Source organism: Primulina huaijiensis, chromosome 3, assembly GCF_012295235.1.
Source record: "Primulina huaijiensis isolate GDHJ02 chromosome 3, ASM1229523v2, whole genome shotgun sequence".
Classification (NCBI taxonomy): Eukaryota; Viridiplantae; Streptophyta; class Magnoliopsida; order Lamiales; family Gesneriaceae; genus Primulina; species Primulina huaijiensis.
Genome location: NC_133308.1, coordinates 20552592 through 20577598, shown reverse-complemented (window position 1 = coordinate 20577598; position 25007 = coordinate 20552592). Strand labels below are relative to the sequence as shown.

The window sequence follows — 25007 nt, the reverse complement described above, 5'->3', positions numbered from 1 at the left end:
AAAATGAATATTTGAGTGGGATAATTTTGTATAGTTTATAACAATTTTTTTTATTGTTGCATTTTTTACATTCTTTTTACTATAAATACATCGAATGATCCAATCAAGAGAAAAAGATCACTTGGTGTGATTTCAATGCTAACACTTTTTCGAGTGAATCTGACACACATAGTTTGTCCAATACGATTTATCTGATTAGTAAACCACTGTGTCAAACATAATTTTTTCTAGTGAAAACCAAAATATAGGAAGTACAGGTTTCATCGTCGTAAAAAAAAGATGAAAATATATCATTTATATCGAAAATATATTATTTGAATATTTAAAATAAATTTCAGACTCATGTAAATCAACTCCATTCTTTTACTGTTAAAAAAGGCATTTTAACGCAAAACGAGCTATAAATATTGTTAGCGTAAGTCAATTAATATATGAGTTAACATAATTATATTGTTATGTATTTCTCCTAAACACTTTTAAGTAAGGGTGTCAATTCGGATGGGTTGGGTCGGTTTGAGCAATAGTACTATTAAAAAATTGACCAATCCGAACCCAACTCGAACCCGATAACTCTCAACCTGAACTCGAATCAACCCGATTAACCCGATTTTGAATTTTTTAAAAAATTTTTTAAAGAAAATTAAATAAAATAATAATAATAATATTTTAATTTAAACACATAATAACAAAATCTCCCTCATATATATGATTTAAATTTGATTGTAGAAAAATAAAGTATATTTATTAAATCAAATAAACATTATTTTAAAAATTAAAAAATGTTCAAAATAAATATTAAATTATGAAAATATATGATCTAAATATACAATAAATATTTTTTCAGACATACAATATATAAAAATGTAGGCAATATTTATTAATTATATTTTTTTAAAAAAATTAAATTTCAGGTGACCCGGACCCAACCCAACCCGATCATTTTTTTCAGGTCAGTTATCGGGTCCAACCCGATCTGACTAGACCTCGAAAACCCCAAACCCAAACCTGATTTGTCGAGTTAGTGGGTCGTATCTGATTTTGACACCCCTACTTTTAAGGATCTATAATATGAAGATAACAAGAATAAAAAAATATGTTAACAAATTTGAAGTTAAGACGAAAGATAATTCTTTGTCGTAAAGACGAATTTATCATGTATACGATGCTCATAGGATATGACAATCATCTCACGAGATACAACGACTTTCAACTTATAGTAGTAGTTTTATAAGTTACAAGTTCAACAACAATAAATAGAGCAAACTCTCTATGAGAATAAAGAAAAGTATTCAATGAAAATATTAATGTCAAGTGCAATTTGATATTTTATTCTTTAGTATTATTATTGTTGATCTGCATATTGTCTTGTTATTGATTCACATGGGAAGGTTATTGAGTAAAAAACTCGAGGACACCTTCAAAAGACACCATTTGAAAGCATTGTTCTATGAAAAATTGCATCATTATCCGAAATAACACAACTGACGCCGGATTGCTTGGAAATTCCAGACAGCACCCGGGTGCTAGGTCACCCCTTTTTGGGCATCCCAACGCCTCCTCTGCTGCTTTGGAATTTCTTTGGCAGCTTTTGGAGCTCGATATTTCCTTAGGTGCTTTCATTTCGAGTTTTTCTTTTTTCTTTTTTGTATAATTTCAATTCATTAATCCTAAAAATTCTAGCAATCCTCCTTCATGTCCACTTGAACTTCTTAGCGGTTTTCCTTGACAATAACATCTACACAATAATTTCCCTAATAATTCTTTTGGTTTTCGGCTTGTGTCTGTTTTGGTCATAGCACACATCTCGGTTTCATCAATTCTTGATTGAGTCAGTCCTCCGTCTTCAAAATTACATAAGTTACCTCTTGTAAATAGTATTATACCATACTCCACCTTTTTCCAAGTAAATGAATTGTCATCACTACATTGATAGAAAACAACACTCTTGGTCCTAAGAATGGGAAGAGAATGATTCCTTAGTGCTAACTCAAATTCATAATTTAATTGTCTTACTGAGCCAATATATTTGGATCTCCAATAAAAAAATGTTAGGCGTATGCTATGAGAATTTTATTTTGTAAATTTTAAGTCAATTCTTTTTGACAAGCTATACATTTTATCTTTATTCAAAGTTTTGAAAAACAGATTCGTTATGTTATCCGACAATTTCACTCCATCAAAAATGATAACACAACTAAAAATCAAGTTTAACATGATATTATGTCTTCGACGTACACGTCTAGACATTCCATCATTCATTCAATTTTATGTCGCGTAACCTTCAATTTCACTCCATAACCTTTTTCCACCCATCTGTCGGAAAATCTCAACCTAGACATTACGGTCGTAAGATACGTCCATTCAACTCTATCTAAGCCTTATCATATCCAACTTGAAAGTCATCAGACTTTCTCTGTCTCGAGATCTCTCAAGCAAAGCATGAAGACACTCAAAAGCTACAATGATATTATCAGTTATTAAACGTCCCTACACAAATGCACTTTGTTCAATTGAAATGATACTTCGAAGCTGTTTATCATTGCCTTTGAGATAATTTTAGTGATCACATCGCAAAGACTCACTGATCCGAACTCAGAAACCGATCTAGGTTGACTTGATTTTGGTATTAGCACAACGTTAGTTTAATAATAAAAATTATTATTATTTTCAGATATCACTAAATTATATACGACTCTCCACCAATTTATTTTAATTGGAGGGAGTCTGACTTTTTTTAATTTGGTAAAAGAGAATGAATTAAAGGACATGATGATCTTTACGCATGCTTGTTAAAATAAAATAAAAAAATAGCTTCACATTTTGACCAAATCCAGTTCGAGCCATGTGTTTTACACAACACAACATCTCACCACTACATTATGACATGTTTGATTGAATATTTACGTAAATAATTATATACATATTGCATTTGGGTCGAATTTGGGTCGAGTTTTTCTTATTTAGATCGAAGTTTTCATATTTGGTTAAAAATTTCACATTTGGTCGAGCATGAGTCGAATTTGTCATATTTTGGGTCGTATTTTCATATTTTGGTACAGTTTTTCACATGTGGATCGAGTTTGGGTTGAATTTTTCATATTTGAGTTGTTTTACATATTTGGGTCAATGAGTTTTACATATACGGGGTGGAGTTCGAGGTAAAGTTTTATTTCTGAGTTAAGTTAGAGGTGCAGTTTTTATCTTGATTAATTTGGGTTTTTATATTTATGAACAAAATAATAAAATTACGATGAGTACTTTTTTGTCAATTACCTCATTTTCCCTTATTTTCAGTGTAATAAAAAAAGTTTTCGTTCATCAAGTAACCATCCTCATCCAAATCCTTCCCCATTTCATTATCTTTTTTGATGTCCAGTGGTGGATGCGGCAACTGCGACGGAGCTACCTCCGACGCACCGAAGAAGAGGCAGCGCGTAGATACCAATCACTGCCTCTCCTCCGCCATCGAATCGTCTCCATATTCTCTCCACCCCGTCGCTTCCGCCTGCGGTGGCGGATTCAACGACGCAGCGACTGCTGACGTCATCCTCCGCCTTCACCCAGATCGTGGAACTCCGCTTTTTGTATCGTCAGACGCCTCCTCCGATACCAAAAAACTCCCCGCCACCACCGTCGATCGGCCCGAGATTCAGTTACACCTTCATTCTCTCGTTCTTCGCCGCTCGAAGTATTTCGCTGCATTCCTGTCGGAACGGTGGCAGCACCAGGATGATTTCTCTTCGAACAATTCAGGAAATTCGCGAAAGCAGTATCGATTCAGTCTCTCCGTTCCGGAAACTGCTGATTCCATCGACAATTACCTGAAAGTTCTCCAGCTGCTTTACTCCGATGATTTGTTGTCCTCGATTGGTAGCGTATCCACAGTGCTCAGTATACTTCCGATTGCGCTTGAATTACTCTTCGAGGATTGCATTAAGGCATGTGTTAAATTCCTGGAGGCAGTGCCGTGGAATGAAGATGAAGAAGGAAAAATATTGGATTTGATTCCTTTACTGAGTGACCAAGAATCCAAAGAGCTTCTTGCTAGGGTTTCTCCGGCGAAGAGTGATTCATCAGAGGAAATGCTTCACGGGTTAGTACGTACTGCAATCTACAATAGCCCTAGCATGGCCTCCGGGAAAGCGTTTGTTGTGAAGCTGCTGAAGGATTTTTCCTCTAAGGAGTTAGCAAGAAGGGTTTTGTATAAGGAGTTTGAGAAGAATTTGAGAATAGTGAAGCAGGCCATGGAGGAGTACTCGAGTCCCGACTTTAGAGCAAATCGTCTTGCACCGGAGGCGATTCAGAAGGTGAATTTGTACACTGCAATGAATTATGGGAAACACTTGTTGTGGTTGGTGGAGAGGATGCTTGAGCTGAAAGTTGCGGACTCGGCTGTGAAGGCTTGGAGCGAGCTGGCTTCCTTTACTGCTGACTTGCACAAGGCGTTTCATGAAGGTCCTTGGAGAAATATGCTTCCGGGACTTCCTTCTGTCGTGCTTCGGTGCACTAGCAAGCTTGCTAATGCTGTCGCAACGGGCAGTGTTTTGGCCACCAGACAGGTTTTCTCCCAAATATACTTGCCTTTATCCTTCAGATGTCGACCAATGTTTTACAAGACATCCTGAATCAATACTGATATTGTCTATTCTGTTTCTGGGAACTATTTATTGATTTGGGGAGGAGTCGCAATGCAATTATACACTGTGTTGTACTGTTTTTCCTAGTTTGGTTTCATGTTTTTATGTGCTAGAAAATCCTTCACATGCTGTTACTCAAATTTTTATAGAACCTGTCAATTTACACCTCAAGTGTGCACAACAGGTGAGAATGAATCTTGTAAGAGATTGGCTCCCGGTGTTGATAATATGCAAAGACAAAGACAGAGAAAGTGTGTCATCACCTATGGGGCCGAATCACAAAACACTCTACCTCGAGCTGGAAGAAACGTTCTTGAGAATTATATCAACTCTTCCTATGTCAGATTCTCAAGACTTGCTACAGCAGTGTCTTCGCTTTTCAACTCGTGTCGGTGATGACTGCCCTCATTTGGTTGCGGCTTTTACTACTTGGTTTCGTCGTGCAAACAGACCCCAACAGTTTGAATCATGTGAGTGACCGTGCAATGTGTATATAAAAGCTTGTGAACTCCTGCTTGAATGGTGCATAAATCTTCTGCAAAGCAAGCAGTTTGTATATTTTCTGCAGTAATGACCACCTACTTATCAACTCGAAGGCAACCATTTCATGATTATTGACTGGTTGCGGACTTGCGTGTCGTTTCTGTTCTAGAAATTTGAGTTGTAGAGTTAAGATACTTTTTTTGTTTAAATTGTGAATGTATAGTTTTATGTGCTTTTCGAACCTATGTGAGTACTGTAACACCTGTTCCATATCGGATTCCAGTGCTGTGTTTAAGTTTATGGTTCAGAGACTCTTTGCCATCTATGTGAATGCTGTGACACCCGTTCCATATCCGATTCTAGAGCTATAATTTGGATGTATGTTCCAGAGACTTTTTGCCACCTATATGAATACTACAAGACCCCATTTTTCTATTAGTAGAATGGGAGGAATAGCTTCATAAGATGGTGCGATGAATTATTGTAGCTACGTAAGATGATTGTCTACCATGCATAGACTGGCTCAACAAACTACTGCGATGCTAGCATAGACTGACTACCTCCTAGTATGGAGGGGCCAGATCTGACCATATTGATTTTGCCCATATGATCAGATTTGGCTGATGACGTTCGGCAGCATCGAGAAAACTGGCTTTACGTGGATCCATGTGAGAATACTTGGGCGACAAATATAATGTTCTCGGCAAGTCTGACCTGATTCTGTTTACTGTAATGGAACATGTATCGATTATTACAAGAACAAGCAACCAAAAGAGATGCAACGAGAAAGCTAAACCTTGTAAAGTGTCTAGATTGGTAATGTATCCAAAAGTTCCAAAATCTCATTCCACAGAACATTAACGTGGCATCAGAGGAAATATAGTTTCATCAGACTACACAAGCTTCATTAGAAAGAACGACTCAATGACAAAAACAAAAAGCTAGACAGGTTGGACTTGGGACGTCAAGTCTTCATGATATTTGGCTAACTCTCCATTGTTACAGAATTAGAGATCTTATTGTCAGCTTTCTACACCTACATTGGGTTAGCAGGATCGGTGATCCTCTTTTTGCTTTTGCTCAGCGTGAGGGCACAAGATCCTACAGTAGACCAAATCGAACTGTTTGGGACAAAGAAACAAATCACATTAGGCGCCTTGCAAAGTTTCTGGCTGTTCCTTGGTAAGTTCGAGCGAGCAATCCAACTCCTATCCCGACGCCAAGGCAAACACTGAGGCCAATGCCTACACCAACTCTTACTCCAGCATTGAACCATGATAATTCTCCATCTTCACCTTCGAAATTCTCCATTCCTGAACATGGACCGCAGTTACCTTCCTCTTCCAGTTTGTACTCGAGGCCATTCTGAGACTGCAAAATGCACGGTGCAGGAAAATAGTAAGTGGGAACTCTAGTTTTGTTATCTTTTAGTGTTTGAACAAATCATACGAGGAAAAACATTTAGAAAACAAGAATTTGAAAATTGAGAAATTGCTACTAGTTCTTTAAAACCGAACTAGTCGGTAAACTAGGTCTAGTTTTCACGATTTGTTTTGTATCTTCAAGTTTAAGTAGATGATATGAAGCAAAATTTAAGGAGGTGATAACCATGTTGAAACCAAGAACCACATCCAGGGGCGGAGCCAGGATTCAAAATTACCTGGGGCTGGCTCCGTCCCATAAAGTATTTAATAAAATAAATAATTAACTAAAAATTTAAAATAAAAAATATGTAAACATTGACTTCATGAAAACATAGAACAAGAGTATTTAATATTTAATACCTTCAAAAATATGGAGTTAAAACAATACTGAAGTTGTTCTCTTCAATTTTTCTTAATTTAACTTATTATGGTTAACTAAATCAAATCAACATTATCGGCGCTAAATAATTGTTACGTTAATCCAATAAACCTCGAACAATTATAATTATTCCAAAACAATTCCCGAAGTTAACATTTAGCAATCCTAAGGCATAATACATTTAAATATAACATTTTTACAGCAAGTTAGAAAATCTCATTTACATAATTCTGAATTTTTCAAAAATTTCTACAAAATTTCATAAATTTGCATTTATATTTTCTATAGCATCTAAATATCCAAATAATAAATAATCAACACTAAAAATCGAAAACCCCCAATATAAAATCTGAAAATTCGAAATAATGACCAAATAAATTCCGAAAAATTATCAATACCTCAAATCGGCTCAAATATAGTACATAGAATCATCAATTTAACATATATCAATTATTAGAATTCAAAAGAACCAAAATACCCAAATTTCGAAACACTAAAATCTGAAATTACCTTTAAAATTCAAAATCTAACTTTAAACAACAAGAGCGATATCTAGTAAGTCTAACATTAAGATTTTATCACGATTTCCGGTAAAAACGACGACCGATGGACAACGGCCGATTTCAAGACCAAAAAAATTTCGAAAATTTGATATTAAAAGAAAGTTTATGTCGCGGGTTTTCTGAATATACAATCGATTTTGAAAATCGACGACCGACGTTGAAGCTACGATCATTTCAAGTAATGAAAATTGTGATGGCTTCAGGGAGAAGAACGGAAATACCATAGGAGTGCAGATAGTGAATAAGAGAGAGAAAATGGATTGGGGCTAATCAACAAAAATTTTAAAATAAAACATACCTATTATTTTTTTAAAAAAATTTAGGTGGGGCTAGAGCCCAACCTAGCCCCCAACCTAGCTCCGCCCTTGACCACATCAATTCATCATGCAGCTATGGCCTCGAAAGGGGTATTTATAGATGGACACATGCATTGAGAAAGCAACCACGTGTAAAGCCAACTTCTCGATGGCCATGTATGTCATGTTATGCAAAAGCGAACACAAGCAGAGGTTGCATCGACTCAAATAATGTAAAGTACTAAAGACACCTTAAACGCGAGCAGGAATCAAAGTTCCAAACAAGGGAGGATCCTCAAGTTCTCTCGATTAAAAAACTGTAATATTTTATACGTAATTTCTCTAAAGATCCATTTCGAATTAATTGCTACTGCAAGGTGATACTTATGTTTCATATATGTGTTATCATCTGCACTAGGGGACCCTGTTGAAGTTGAAAATTGCATACCATATGACAAAGATATAAAGGCCTATAATATGATTCTTCTGCATTGAAACATGTGCCATCATCGATTTCACTATCCTGAAAATTTCAGGACATGTTTTTAAATATGTCCCAAGATTTGTGTTGTACCAAGAAGATTTTCTGCAAGAATTGTTCGTTTTTGTTCAGCAACCATGCAAAGGCCAAGACTTGCTAAACAAGAAAATCCCACATTCTAACAAGCAAATAAATCAAAAGGGTAACCAAATTCCATTGAAGCAAATAATTTTATGAATCCACTAATCCGATGACAGGTACCTGGATTCCGAAGGCAGCTGAGGAATCATCTTTCTTACTTAAAATTGCCTCATATTCTGGTATAGAATCCAGCATCCCTCTCCTCCTTTGCTTCTTCCCGTGACCAATCTGCAAAGTTTTAGTCAATATAATAGGACTACTTGAGTAGCAACCAGCCACATAAACCTCGATAGCCGGCGAAATTGAATCCAAACCCGCATGATGATTTTGATTCCCCTTAAAAAATCCATCCCCGACATGTACATCTGATTCACAATTCATACTCCAACCCTGCCAATGGTATTTCGACTCACAGATGAATCCATTGCTAGGACAGATCTCCAACGTCCCAGATAGAACCAGCACATCTTTACAAAAAACCTCAAATTTCACACTCCCTGCCATCCTGATACTATCGGTACTCACAAATGTAACCTCCTCGGACCGTTTATCTAATCTGTCCCTTTTCAAAAGGGATGACACACCATCAGCATATATGCTTGTCCTAATACCATTGATCTCTAAAAGAGTATCCCGATTCAATGGAACGTAGTTCACTGTAAGATATTCAGGAATTGAATCATCTTGAATCGCACATTTGCTGAATCTAACATAAAAAACTCTCAAATCAAGCCATGCTAGAGATGCCTTGTTTTTGATGCCTTGCTGGTGAGACGAGTGCCTAATGACAGTGTTACCATTTTCGACAACCCCGTTTTCGTGGTGTTCCTCATCAGAATCCTCCATTTCTCTCAAAGAAAACAACACTTCCACTCCTTCATGGAAATTCATTTAGCTCACTCGATGTAATGGATTGAGAGAAGTACTTACGGAAGTGGGAATTAAGATTTTTGTATCTGGAAATAAGACCTGAAAAAATGCCAGTAGAGCAATATGAAAGAGAGATAAAACAAGCGTTCCACGCATTTCAAGAAACTTAAGGAAAGACTGAATAAGCCACTTTCCAAGAAACTACGAAGAAAGACAGTTGAAAGAACAGAATTGTGGACAGGAAAGAGGTGGGAAATGAGCAAATTCCTACTACAAGAAACCAACGGAGGAGTTTAAATGGACAAAAACTTCGCAAATTTGCACGAAAGAAACAGACATGAGAAGTGAGAACCACAAGGAAAACCCTTTAAGAAAAGAGGTGATAAACGCTACTCGAAATGAAAATACGTGAAAGGATTGGAGGTTGAGTACGGAAAAAATGGCTCCCTGATGCAAGGATTTTGCTTTTATTGTTGCATCAAACAGAAAGTAAGAAAAAATCTATGACGCATAGAACAAACCAAGAATCCAGCTACTAACTTGCCTGATAAAAAGAGCCCGAAAATGAGGGTATAAAGTAGGTGTTAGTGAGAGATATATATGAAACAGTGGCAATTCTTAATAAAAGAAAACTCCAAAAAAGCACAGTGGAAAACCAACAAAATTGATTACTTAAAAGCCGAGGTGTAATTTCTCCAAATCTTTTATACTAAGTTCCTTAGAAATGTATTGAAGGAACTAGAGTAAAATGGCTTGAGCTGCATGATCAATGGAGACATTAATGACAAATGTAGAACCAAAAAAAAAAACACTTGATTTTACCACCTCCCGATACGCCACAAAATGTGATTACATAACAGAAAACATGATTGCCCGCGAAACAAACCCAAAAAAAATTAGCCAGCACTAATAAATACAGAACCAAGAATCCCAGATGCTTTATGTGCGAAGAAAAAGTTTCCCATCTTGAAAAAAATGCCAAAAATCATAATTTAAAACGACGAAAGAATGAAATAAAAGCCCATTACTGGGCCATAATTAAATGTTATAAGAAATCAGAAAACACAGACTCCAAGAAAATTGCCATCACCATATGACACCAACCTTCTCATTCAGTAACACGCTAGCAAACAAACCCACTCCCCAGCCCCCAGCAAACCCCCCCAAGGCGTGAAGTGTGTGCTTCATGCATTCTTGCTGTTGGATTCAGAATCGAATCGAATAGAACCACATTTATGCGTTCAATAGCACTAAATTTGTAGGCAGCTCACCGTCTCAAGAAATTTCTCTCGAATTGAGTTGAGACAAATGGTGGGTTCTTGAATTGCTTTAAGCACATGCATGGCGCCGCCTGGTATAAAAACCTCGGAATTTAGGCTCTGAAAATGTAAATTTAATTATAAAACATGTAAATTTATTAATTCAACAAATTTTTTTTTTGAAATTCCTAAACTAAGGGGTGTGGGACACGAACTTGAGTTGTTTGTCGAGAAAATCTGGATGAGATAAATGGAGTCAAGGATCGGTCTCGTTAGTTTAACAAATTTAAATTTATATCATAATGATGATGACGATGATAATAATAAATAATAATATATATTATGATTATTATTTTATATATTTTTATTTTTTAATAATATTTATCGAGAAAGTATTGTTTTATATTTTTATTAAAAATATTTTATTATTAAACATATTTTTATTCCATTAGTTAAAAGCATTTTTTTAAAAAAAATATTTTTCTTAGAAAATATAGTGTTTTGTTATTAAAGCTGTTTTAAAATATCGCTCAGAAAAATATTTTTTTGACACTGGAATTTGTGTTTTTTGGTTTTTATTATTAATTTTTAAAAAATTAAAATAAAAGTATTTTTTGACATTTATCCAAACGTCAAAATTGTGTCTGATTTTTTTAACAAAAACATTGAAAAAGTTGTGTGAAGACCTGAAAATTGTTATCTACATGCAAGAAAATTAAAGGACATTACACCAGTAATTATCACACATGAGTAGGTCTCTTGTGAGACGGTCTCTCGAATCTTTATCTGTGAGACAGATCAACCCTACCGATATTGTAAGGTCTAGAAATTTAATTCACGTAACCTAAATGCATGCAGTTTAGGATTTTTATTTTCAATTATGGGTTTAATTATTTTTATGAATTTTATGCATAATTCACGTATGATAGGATTTATTTCAGGAAATTTTCAGAAGTTCATGCATCAGAGTTTCTAGATGCATTTTTCGCTCGAACGAGAAACATAGACCGGAGAATTTTCAAGAAAATTATTTTAATTTCATTAATTTTATATAAGGTGTTTTTAAGGGTATTTTTTAAAAGTGAGATTTTATCGAGTATTTTTACCCTCATGATTTTATTTTTTGACGGTACGCAAATTTTATCGAATCGTGAGACCTTTTGAAAGTTCGGCTATTATTTTCAAGAACTTTCCAACACGAAATATTTTTTCGAGAGTATGTTGGGATTTAATGGGCCTACTTTTAAGCTTATTGAGTTTAAATACTTTTTTTAAACTTTTGATTAACATTTAAGCCCATTTATTTAATCTAAACCTTATATTTAGTACCTAAGTATTTCCCTAAGCTCCCACTAAACCTAATTACCTTTCAGCAGCCGCCCACCCCCTCCGTTCACAATCCCTCTTGTGAATTGCTGCTGCAAGTTGTCGGTGACTCCATTTTCCACTTCAAGCAAAAAACTTTCCCCTTCGGCCGTGGTTTCTCGATCGTTTTTCCTAGATTAATCATCAAGGCACGTTTGTATGCTCCTTCTCTCATCATGCACGCCAATAATAGGCTGTAATATATGTATTTGTATGCAAAAGTTTCGATCTGTGTGATGCATGCATATTCGAAAACATTTGACATGAAAACTTTGCTTGTTTGGCATCCAACTCACGTTTTCTGGTTGTGGTTAAGGGGCTGCTGTTCTGGAATGGTAAGGCACTGAGCGTGATGTCAAGATGTGGTTTTGAGGACTAGGAAATGGGGCTGGGGCTGTAGGCTGTTGGATCGAGAGTTTATTTCCTTGGGAGTGACTCGGTTCTTGGAGTAGCGGCGTGCAAGGACCTTCCAGCAACACGGGGACCTAGCCGAGCCTTAGACCAGGTCCTGATGGGTCTGAGACAGGGCTTGGAAGGATTCATGGCGTGCTGGAACTGTCCCAAGCGCTGGTGTTCGAGAGGGAGGAAGTGATGCTCGTTTTGTGCGTCTCGGGAGTTTGGCTTTCGGGGTGGGGCTGCGGCTTGCATGGATGGGCAGCCGTGGGTTCATGGGTTCCAGGGAAGTCCAAGGTTGGTCTAGGGGAGGCGAGCCATGTCTGGTGCCGTCGGGTATGCTAGGTGTCACGCCCCGAGACCGGGGTTAGTCGACACCGGCGTTGTTTTACAACCACACAATTGAAAACAACAAGCCTCGTAGTACAGTATAAACCAAAAACCAGTCTATTTCATCATTAACTCAAAATAATCTTGTCTTACAGCGATAAATTCCAAAACGAAATAAAATGTGCGGAAGCATTGTACAACTTGAATCAAAACTTAGGAAGAACTTAAGCGAGAAATCTTCATATCTCGAAACTTCATCACCAACCCCGAAGCATGTCTTATTCATCGCCGTCTACTTGATATTTGTTCTTATCTGGAGAGAGATGTAAGGGGTGAGTGTTTTGGGAAACACTCAGCAAGTGGGGGCCGATCGATTACCACAAGTACATATAAATATAATTTAAAACCCATATTGCAAACTGATTCTCAAAACATAGTATATCCTATCAGATCAGAATCAGAATCGAAATGCGAAACAGAGATTATCAGACATTCAGAACAGAACGAATCAGAACAAACGAAAACACTGTTATTCATCTCGTTATCCATGGTCAAATTGTCCCCAATATGTTAGTCCTCTAAGGGGTGAGGCCAAAAAACAGTTTTATACCCACTGATGGGGGTCGGAACACAGTTTTATACCCACTGATGGGGGCCACAACACAGTTTTATACCCACTGATGGGGGCCATATAATTTACAATCGTCGTTCCATATCCCACTCGAATCATAACAGTGCACAACAGAATCAGATGTATCAAACAACACTTATCGGGATTTTTGAATGAACTCAGCAGAATCAAATAACATCGGAAATAGATTGAATATATCGTACATCGATCGAGATTTTATGAAATACATAATAGCATTTTTGAAAGTGGTTTGACATACATACAAGCATGTCATGAAATACTTATACAAAGTTTAAGTTACAAAGAAATACATAGAAAAAGTCCACTTACTTGATTTCGTTTGGATTAAAACGCTAGAAGGATGTGCTAAAAGAACTCCGTTCGAACAAGGTCGCGGCAAAGCTTCAAACTCGGCTGTCGCAATGCTTCGAATTTGGCCTGCTTTCCAGCAGCTATATTTCGAAGTTCTGTAGCTACGGGGAGGGATTTTGCAGTAAGAGAGGTGAGATTACTACCACTTCGGTCATCTTTATATAGGGTTGGAAAATCAGCTACAATGGTAAGCTCTTATCACTTCAAGAATGTCGCTGATTGCTTAATCAAATAGATGATTGCACTTTTCTCTCCCGAATGAACCTGGACTCTTCTTGATTCAAGATACACACCCGAGATTCATGCTATAATAGTGAGTGATTTTGGCTCCCTTAAGTGCAAATGGAGAGTGATTTTGGCTGCATGAATCTCTTCCAAGATTGGTGCACTTCCATATTGAACAGTCTTCACATTTGATACCACTTAAATGTCATTACTCACGGTCATTAACCTCATATTTAAAATGCCTATTAATGATCATTAACTTCCTCTTAATCATCATTATTTTTCTTTTAATATAGGTAGTTTAATGGCAGATTTGTTGTGGTTTAATTTAATCTTTAACAATGGTGATAAAAGGTCAATAATGAGGGAAAAATGATTATTCAAATTTCCAATATTATGATTGCAGGAAACGCGAAAAATGTTGGGCCAAAAAGAATGAACTGAAATTTCCTATGACATATATAGGTCTTCCCGTTGCAAGATTTCGGGTCTTCACATCCCTCCCTCCTTAATAGAAGCTTCGTACTCGAAACTTGAGTTAACTTGATGTAGATATGAAATGATTGATAATTTCGGAATTTAAATCCGTGTTGAATGATCCATGGTTTGAATTCAATGGATTCAAGTAAAAATTTAAACTTGAATCCTATAATACGAATACGATAGATTTCAAACACAAGTAGATGTAAAAAGAAATATTATGGACGAGAGTGTCCTTATTCCAAAAGACTTATGAGAGCTTAACCTAATCAGCAACGTTTCCGTCTCCTAACTCCTCGTTAGCGTCTTCTCCTTGCGCATATAGTGGTTGTTGCATATGCCCGAGTGCAATTTGTTGGTTGGCGATTTCTGCACTCAAGTTTTGGTTGTTGAGTTCAAGTTGTTGCACATAGTTTTCCATTTCATGATGATAGGCATTGAACTCCTGTTCAAGTTGGTCACAAAACAATTTCTTAGCGTGATAGTGGTTGCACCAAGCTTCGGAGGTGGCAAACATTTGTTGACCATACTTTTGTGACTCTTGCAACTCTGCTTTGTAATCTTTGAGTTGTTTTTCCGCAAATTTCTTGTCGAAAGTGAGTTGTCCCACTTCTACTTGAAGGCGATCCCTTGCTTTCTTCAACTCCTCTTTGTCATGAAGTAAACTCGTAATGGTACCTCTAAGTTGCTCGATTTCGTGCTCGAGGTTGCTAAAGGTCTTGGATTGGGTCATCATTTTCGATCACAAAGTTGAGCAAATTTATTTTATTTTTTTACGAGATGGCTCGAAAATATGAGATGATTGTGAGTCTTGGTGTGAATTTCTTCATCTATGAGAATGTATTTATATAGGTATTTTAAAGAAGATATATGGTAATCTTTTTATAGTCATTAACTCAATTTTAATTGTTATAATTAGAACTTAATTGAGTGCTAAATTTTGGGTCAATGAATGTTTTTACATTTCTAAAATAAGAAGCATTTAATTTCATGACAATCATGGGATGAAATTTTCGAAATTTTAGCTAAGGAGAATTCAAAATTTCAAAAAGAAATAGATAGGTGGATGTGATGGCTAAATTCTAGTGTTTAAGGTAGCTTTCAAAATTTTATAGATTGATGACGACGTTGCAAAAATCGAAGGTAGGTAATGATGATGCTTGATTAAAAGAGGCATCATTGAATGAAGAATTTTCAAACAATATATGAAAATTCTAAAATATATTTAGGATTGTATAGAAACGAGTAGATGAATAAATAAAATTCTAGAAAAGAGACACGATATATAATACACCCAAGATATTATAAATTTAGTTCTTAATAAATAATTGCAGCTTAAAAGTGAGGACATAAAAATTGAGATATGAATTGTTCTTTTGTTCAAGAAGAATTTATATAAATTAAATTAGAGATTTATGACACAAAGATTAAACGGTCCAATCAATTGTATTAATATTTATGTAGTTATTAATTTTATCAAACACGAATTTAATAATAGTTTATGACCATTTTTTTTTCATTAAAATATAATTGGGAATGATGTTCAAATCAAGAACATATATTTTCAAGTCAAGAACATAGATTTATATGTGTACATATAATTGCTTAAAATCCTAAATATAATTTGTTAACTCTATCAAAAATTTAGTCACGGGTATCACCTTCTCACTTAACTATCAATATAAATTAAACCCGAAAAATCAGGACTTAAAACTTTCTATCGATGATTTAACATAGATATTATTCTCAAAATTAATCTAACTTAAATCCAAAAATTAAAATCTCAAATTTTCTATTGACCGTTTAATATAAATACTAGTCTCAAAATCGATTTCATATAAATCCCTTTTTTTTTTTGCCCATGTGATGTAAACACTAGTGGTCAATCATTATTATTTTTTATTTAGACAATTGAACTAATATAAAATTCTTAAAAGTCAAACTACGACCCAATACTGTTAAACTAACTTAAATTAAAAAAATTCTCCTAGAAAGTTGAAATTCGAATCGAGCGATTCAAATAAACAATAATTTCCAATTTTTTTTTTTAAAAACTAAATCCTACTTCCCCATCAAAGACTATAAGATTTATTTATTTTTAACATGCCTATGCATATGGATAAAATTTCGGTGCAGAATCAATGAAACATTAAAAAATTTCAGAATATTTTCATATGGATTAAAAATAATTCATGAGGATCAAGGAACAATTGGTAGAATTGGATTTCGAGTTTCCTAAGCGGAGTTATAAGTTTTACGAAAATTTCCAAAAATGGCAAAAAAATGAGCGTGGTTACAAAGGAAGTACGAAGCCATTTCCTGGAAAACAATGAAAAACTTACAAAATGATAAGGTCGTGAATAGACATCAAACAGTAAATATCAGAGTAATCTCAATCGAGATTTGATTTAGAAAGGGTTTTTCTGAATATTTTCACAAATATGGAAAATTCGAGAATTGACGTATGGTTTGAAGATTATACGTCGAGAGTTGTTCAGAATAATTAATGGAATCGAATTCCTGAGTTTCCTATGGAAAATCAAAATTTTCAAATCTAAGATTGGGGTGGATATGAATGACTAAGTTTGTTCAAAAATTTAACTTCGTCAAATTTTGTCTATCGAAATCCCCAGCCGGATTATGAACCTGGCGGCTCTGATACCACTTAAATGTCACGCCCCGAGACCGGGGTTAGTCGACACCGGCGTTGTTTTACAACCACACAATTGAAAACAACAAGCCTCGTAGTACAGTATAAACCACAAACCAGTATATTTCATCATTAACTCAAAATAATCTTGTCTTACAGCGATAAATTCCAAAACGAAATAAAATGTGCGGAAGCATTGTACAACTTGAATAAAAACTTAGGAAGAACTTAAGCGAGAAATCTTCATATCTCGAAACTTCATCACCAACCCCGAAGCATGTCTTATTCATCGCCGTCTACTTGATATTTGTTCTTATCTGGAGAGAGATGTAAGGGGTGAGTGTTTTGGAAAACACTCAGCAAGTGGGGGCCGATCGATTACCACAAGTGCATATAAATATAATTTAAAACCCATATTGCAAACTGATTCTCAAAACGTAGTATATCCTATCAGATCAGAATCAGAATCGAAATGCGAAACAGAGATTATCAGACATTCAGAACAGAACGAATCAGAACAAAAGAAAACACTGTTATTCATCTCGTTATTCATGGTCAAATTGTCCCCAATATGTTAGTCCTCTAAGGGGTGAGGCCAAAACACAGTTTTATACCCACTGATGGGGGCCGGAACACAGTTTTATACCCACTGATGGGGGCCACAACACAGTTTTATACCCACTGATGGGCGCCATATACTTTACAATCGTCGTTCCATATCCCACTCGAATCATAACAGTGCACCACAGAATCAGATGTATCAAACAACACTTATCGGGATTTTTGAATTAACTCAGCAGAATCAAAGAACATCGGAAATAGAAGGAATATATCGTACATCGATCGAGATTTTATGAAATACATAATAGCATTTTTGAAAGTGTCAACATACAAGAATGTCATGAAATACTTATACAAAGTTTAAGTTACAAAGAAATACATAGAAAAAGTCCACTTACTTGATTTCGTTTGGATTAAAACGCTAGAAGGATGTGCTAAAAGAACTCCGTTCGAACAAGGTCGCGGCAAAGCTTCAAACTCGGCTGTCGCAATGCTTCGAATTTGGCCTGCTTTCCAGCAGCTATATTTCGAATTTCTGTAGCTACGGGGAGGGATTTTGCAGTAAGAGAGGTGAGATTACTACCACTTCGGTCCTCTTTATATAGGGTTGGAAAATCAGCTACAATGGTAAGCTCTTATCACTCCAAGAATGTCGCTGATTGCTTAATCAAATAGATGATTGCACTTTTCTCTCCCGAATGAACCTGGACTCTTCTTGATTCAAGATACACACCCGAGATTCATGCTATAATAGTGAGTGATTTTGGCTCCCTTAAGTGCAAATGGAGAGTGATTTTGGCTGCATGAATCTCTTCCAAGATTGGTGCACTTCCATATTGAACAGTCTTCACATTTGATACCACTTAAATGTCATTACTCATGGTCATTATCCTCATATTTAAAATGCCTATTAATGATCATTAACTTCCTCTTAATTATCATTATTTTTCTTTTAATATAGGTAGTTTAATGGCTGATTTGTTGTGGTTTAATTTAATCTTTAACAATGGTGATAAAAGGTCAATAATGAGGGAAAAATGATTATTCAAATTTCCAAGATTATGATTGCAGGAAACGCGAAAAATGTTGGGCCAAAAAGAATGAACTGAATTTTCCTATGACATATATAGGTCTTCCCGTTGCAAGATTTCGGGTCTTCACACTAGGAGCGTGAGTTAGGAGAAGAAGAGGGTGATAGGGGGCCATATAGAGTAAGGCCGAAACTTTTGGCATTTTCTGAAATTATCAGCCGTTAAAATTTGGGTCTGTTGATCATGTTTAAGAGCCTTATAGTGTTTTTTAGAGATGATAAAAAGTTGGGAAAGTTTTGGATAAGTTTCGATTCGATTCGGGTAAAAACCGGGATCCCGATCCAAGTTTTAATACGAATCGGTTAAGTCGTGAATTTGCTCGAGTTTACGTCTAAGAATGCTTTTAAAAATGTTTTGGGACATTTTAAGGAGTTTGGTAAGCTTCGAGTCAATTTTAAAAGTCCATGGGTGAAACGATAATTTTCAGGTTTCCAGGGCAAAATGGTTATTTTGCACCTGGGGTGAGATTTTGGTCAAGAAATCGCCCTGAACACAAATTCATGGTATTTTAAATGTTTATGCATCATGTTTACGATTTTTACTCAATTATGATAAATACGTTGCATGCTTGGTTTAAAGAAAAAATTACGTATATGCATACTTTTATTTAAGTGATGAATATGTTGACACGTTTTGAAGGAAGTGATTTAGTTGTGACTAACACGATGACACGATGACATGTAAGGCCGGGACTCCGTGGGCGGGTAAGTCGCTGTTGATCCTCGCCGCCGGGTACCGCGATTACACGTAGATGGATCCATCGACTGACATGATGATACGAAAGTCACAGCTAATATATGAACGAAATTCAAATTAAGAAAATTAACACGTTNCTTTAGACTCACTAGGCGTGTGTGATGCAGGTGATCAGCATTTTGAGCAGGAGACATAAGTTGTTGAACGCTGAGTAGGCAGCCCTGGTGCGGTGACATAACCCGAGAACCGCACATTTTTCCGCATTTTGAGTTATGAGTTTTGAGATGAGTTAAACATTTTTTATACATTGAGGATTTTACGCTTTTTACACGTTTACGTTTACGTTGATTTTGGATGACGTTGGTTCTTTTTAAACTACGCTACTTTTATTGGCAAATAAATACATTTATGTTAAATGTTATTTTGTAATTGCGAGCAAAAAAAAAATTCTGCATTTTAAAACATGTAGACGTTACAGATATTCACAATAAAAAGTAATACTCTTAACATAAAAGTGATACTTTTTCATAGATGATCCAAATAAGATATCCGTCTCACAAAATACAACCCATGAGACCGTCTCACACAAGTTTTTGCCATCACACATTATGTGTCATTTCAAGCCATAAACTCAAAAATAAAAGGGAAAGGAAGATGTTTCATTAAGCTGAAATGCTAAGAGTTGTAACATCTAAATAAAAGAAAATTATGACATTTAATGAGGGACATAATGAGGACCTTTCAGCTTACCTTATCGGAGACACTAGAACATTGTGAACTATTGATAGAGATATATATTTTGTTATCAATTTATTTCAAGTTGTGAGCTTCTGTACCACAGTTAATGTTTTACATTCCGCTGCTGTAAAACATTATGTGATTATTTCGGAATTTTAAAGATAATGTTTTCTATTTATGGAAAAAAATAGACTAGTTTTTAAATTATGTACTTATGATGCTTGTTGTTTTGCAATTATGTGATTGTGAGGCAAAGTCTGTGTTATATGGCTCCGTCTCTGAGCGTGACAAGCTGGACTTATTTAATTACTTTTTTGAGCAATACTCACTCTTAAATTCAACTCGTTAAAGATTACAAATGTATATTTTAAGGCAAAAATTTGTGTGAGAATATCTCACACTTTCACAGGTCGTATTTTTGTGAGACGGATCTCTTATTTGGGTCATCCATGAAAAATTATTAATTTTTATGCTAAGAGTATTACTTTTTATTGTGAATATCGATAGGGTTGATCCGTTTCACAGATATAGATTCGTGAGACCGTCTCACAAGAGACCTACTCATATTTTAAAGAATTCATATATGCTTCGTCTTGTTTAAACCTAAACCTTTGTCTCGGTTGATACCTAAATTGATGAGTTTGATCCATACAACAATATTTATTTATTTATATTTTTTCATGTTTGTTGCCACGACCTTAATTTTTTATGATACATTTTTATTTTTGGCACCACATTATCAGTCAAATGAAATATTAAATTAAAAATATATAAATTAATTGACTAAAACCATAAATTAACGATAATATAAAAAATAAAATAAAATATCTGCAAATTATGTGACAAAATGTAAGGTTCTCTCTCATAAAAAATAATTGAAGAAGTTGGTGAAAGGATAACTCTCACACTTGAATACATAAATAAAAGAATCATGAAAAATTATTTAAACGGTGTATTTTAATATATTTTAGAGATAGAGTATGAATTTATTCACAGATAATTTAAATTCATTTTCTCTGCACTTAAGATATTTAACATTTTGGTATGTTATAATTTTTACAATTGATAATGAATGTGAGTATCAAATACATAAAATATTGAGAAAATGAATGCAAATAACACATTTATTTACCATTTGAATCATTCCACAATCAACAAAAAGCATACATAATTTCCCCAAGAAAATGTCTGCATTGGTGGAGCGAATAAGTGTTTGGTGGTCAGTAGTCAAGATTTCAATTCTTTAGGCTAATAATTTCTTGGACGAGCCTGACGCACAGAGCTTGTCTGACTAACATGGTTTGCATTCTATTGTGTTAGTTCGAGATTTACCTAATATATACCAATGGATAACGACTACGTCATAAAAAGTTAAATAACAATTTTATTTTACATATATTCATGAATTGTAATTTGTCTCAATGTAAAAAAATATATTAATAGTTATCTAGCGATCGTAGACTCCAAATTTCATAAATACAATATATTACGATGCATACGATCTCTGCACATTAGAAATAATAATGCACCAAATTCATCAAAAAATCCAAATTAAACATACAACAGGTGAACCTCCTAAAAGATTTTGGAAATAATAATAATACGTGAATCACATCGGAACTCAAAAATTCAAGCATATATCTGATTATCAGAACTCCAAATTATAATATACCGAATCCCATCAGAACACTCAAGTTAAATATACCCTCTTACAAGAAGTTCAAATTAATAATTGCAGTGTATGAATATTTGAAAGGCAATGAAGACTGGCAAAGTTGAGGTTAGCGTTGAATACTTATTTTTTTTTAAAAAAAAAATTTGCTGATCTTTTGGTGATTTCGAAATTTGGTAATCTACTTTCAAGATAAATAACTTCAGCTTGTGATAATAACACAATAAATCACAAGTTATACAACCAAAAATGATATAAATTCTCTTTTGTTTGAAAAGAAGAATAACTTATGAAAGGAATATTTTATTCCTAATCAATTAATATTTTATTTTGCATTTCTACACTAATTTGAATTGACTTGATCATTCAATAAGATTTGTTTTCCTAGATATAGATAATCTTATTCTTGGGAATTATTCAATAGAATTTGGGAACTTATCTATAAGATAATATACTAGCTTTGAATAGAGTTTCATTCCTATTAAACTCTTGTTTTCCTTATTTATAGGTGGGGAGTATCTATGAAAATTTAGGTCAAGAAAAGATCTATATAGAGGGATATTAAGAGAAGAATTACCGAGCTTTTGTGTGAGAGATTTGCTATAGCCGCTGAAGCTTTGCTGAACCTGCACAAATTCAGTATTGGAGATTCGCATGAAGAGTTTGTGTGATTGACTCACATAATCACCGTGTTGCTGTCTAGTGTTGACAACACTCGAATAATAACAATGACGCAGAGTGTTGATCGAATAGTGACTTTGTTTGGTTTTAAGCAATACATTTTGATTTTATGCATCTAGATTTTAGTATTGGTTTATTTTGATGCATTTTAATTTTTTTGTAGTGTCAAGGAATTTAGTTTTGTTATTTATCACTAGTATTAGTTTGTGTAAACGCTTTACATATTTGTCTAGTGAAGTTTTCGTCATGAGGCATCGCACAAGTATTCGTACTTGTGCATGATTTATATCTATTGTTTATTTATCAAAGTTTACGAGTGTGTTAAAATTAATTTTCGCTGCATGTTGTGTGCTCGTGTTTACAACACCAGATGACAACACTAACTTCTGATACATACAATATATTTATTTCATCTACTTTTATGTTAAACAGCCTTTCAACTTCAATAACAATATAAATATGAGTTTTTTTTATAATCTGAAAAGTATTTTAAAATGATGTTTGATTCTCTTGTTTCTGTTATTTGTTTGGAGGGAAATGTTGTTTCAATATATGGAGTGTCTCTTGGTCCAAAAATATGATGAAAAACATCAAAAGACACCATTTGTTTAAATTGAATGCAGAAAACTCGAAATTGGTTCACAACCATTCGTGAAACGAGGCTCTGACGTCTATGCGCCACTTTCCGAGTGCTTAAGCTCCTCCAATGTCTGTAGCTGGCGCTCAAAACAGGCGCACCAACAGTAGTTTAGTTGTTTGGAAATTCCTGGCAGCACATGGAGCAGCCCATTTTAGGCGTCCCAACGTGCCCTCTACTGCCTAGGAAATTCTTAGACATCTTTTAGGCCCGAGTTATTTCTTTCTTTTGTTTTGTTCGAGTTTTCGTTTGGTCTTATTTTCTTAATTTCAATTTTTAAGCCTAAAAATCCAACATTCTCCCACATGAATGAAATTAATGCTTGAATGCACGTGAAAAGAGAGTTTACATTGAAAATTATCACACCAGGTATATGTTGTTTTTGGCTTCGAACCTTCATTAATAGAATACTATCAAATTTACTATGCTACGAAGTAAACATGATGTCTTGAAATTCTTAGATGTTTAGGTAATACAGAACAACATTCCTATCATTTCATTTTTGTTTTCAGTTGTGTCCATTTTGTTCATGTAACATGTTTTAGCTTCATAAATATTTCATTGAGGAGACTCGTCTTCACACTTACTTAGGTGATCTCCTTTCAAGAGTATCATATCATATTCTCCCTTTTCCAAAGAAACCATTAAATTACAAAACCTATACTCACTATATTTGTAAAAAACAACATTCTTCGTCCTAGAAATGAGATGAAAATACTTCCTGAGTGTTAACTCAGGTTCTTATAATTTATTTGTCTCATTGAACCAAGATCTTGGGATCTCCAATCAACAAGATTGAGTTATCACTATAAGAACTTTATTATATAGATTTGAAGCTCATTCTTCTTGATAAGTTATACATTTGATCTCTATCCAATACTTTTGTAAGCGGATCCACCAAGTTATCATTTGATTTGACATAATCAATGAGTAATAATAATTTTATTTGAGATCAATTGTCGCATAGTATTTTGTCTTAGACCAATATATCAATACTTACCATTATACATATTATTATGTGCTCTTGTAATTGTTGATTGACTGTTACATTATATCATAATTGCATGTAGTGGTTTTGTCTAATAAGGAATCTCCTTAAAAAAATAATCAAGTTATTCTGCTTATTTTGAGGCTTTATCTTGTGCTATGAATTTAGATTCCATTGTGGATCTTGTGATACAAGTTTGTTTAAATGACCTCCAAGATGCTGCACCACCATCAATGATAAAAACATAACTATTGGTGGATTTGGGGTCTTTGGTGTCAAAAATTCAATTTACATCATTATATTCTTCTAGCACCGCATGATATTTATTATAATTCAAACCATACTCCAATGTGTCTATTAAATATTTAAGTACCCTTGTGAAAGCCTTCCAATGAATCTCATTTAGATTACTTGTGTGTCAACTCAACTTATTTACTGCACAAACAATGTCTGGTCGAGTACAATTCGTAATATACATAAAGCTTACAATAATTCTAGAGGATTTCAATTGGGATACCAGTTCTCCATTATTCTTATTCAAGTGGATGCTCGTGTCAAGTGGGGTCTATATTGGGGAACAATCATATGCATTGAATCGTTTAAGACAGTTTCAATATAATGAGATTGAGAAAAGATAATTGCCTATAAATTCCTAGTTATTTTAATCCATAGTATGACAATAATGATTCCCAATTCCTTCTTGTTAAAATGTTTTGCCAACATTTTCTTTGTTGCATTTATCATGTCTTGATTATTCTCCATTATAAATAATCATCTACATATAGACATACTATCACGTAGGAATTTCATGTGCTCATGTGCACTTAATATAAGCGTATTTGTCACACTCGTCTTGCAAAGTTTGGTTCATTTTCCAGCATATATATTTATAGAAATCTGGACAAAAAGTCTTCAAGGTTCTAGTTTTTTTTACTTCTTATAAGTTCTTGTTGTGTAGAATATT

General features: G+C 34.6%; 2 protein-coding genes across 2 annotated transcripts; one reads left to right on the top strand and one right to left on the bottom strand.

Annotated features, from left to right (window-relative positions):
* Positions 1-3298: 3298 nt before the first annotated feature.
* Positions 3299-5475, top strand: LOC140973642 (BTB/POZ domain-containing protein At1g63850-like). The gene is made up of 2 exons (XM_073436617.1): positions 3299-4559; positions 4822-5475. The coding sequence occupies exons 1-2, from the start codon at positions 3369-3371 to the stop codon at positions 5113-5115; spliced, it is 1485 nt and encodes a 494-aa protein (XP_073292718.1). The 5' UTR covers positions 3299-3368; the 3' UTR covers positions 5116-5475.
* A 436-nt stretch (positions 5476-5911) lies between these two features.
* LOC140973644 (uncharacterized protein At1g01500-like) lies at positions 5912-10615 on the bottom strand. Its single transcript, XM_073436618.1, has 3 exons — positions 10546-10615; positions 8525-9373; positions 5912-6491 (listed from the first exon to the last, which is right to left on the bottom strand). The coding sequence occupies exons 2-3, from the start codon at positions 9293-9295 to the stop codon at positions 6264-6266; spliced, it is 999 nt and encodes a 332-aa protein (XP_073292719.1). The 5' UTR covers positions 9296-9373; positions 10546-10615; the 3' UTR covers positions 5912-6263.
* Between the last annotated feature and the right edge of the window lie 14392 nt (positions 10616-25007).

Coding starts and splice junctions, on each gene's coding strand:
- LOC140973642 (XM_073436617.1), top strand. CDS start 3,369: ATGTCCAGTGGTGGATGCGGCAACTGCGACGGAGCTACCTCCGACGCA. Junction 4,560..4,821: donor GTGTTTTGGCCACCAGACAG/GTTTTCTCCCAA, acceptor TGTGCACAACAG/GTGAGAATGAATCTTGTAAG.
- LOC140973644 (XM_073436618.1), bottom strand. CDS start 9,295: ATGAATTTCCATGAAGGAGTGGAAGTGTTGTTTTCTTTGAGAGAAATG. Junction 6,492..8,524: donor CAGCTGCCTTCGGAATCCAG/GTACCTGTCATC, acceptor TGCATTTTGCAG/TCTCAGAATGGCCTCGAGTA.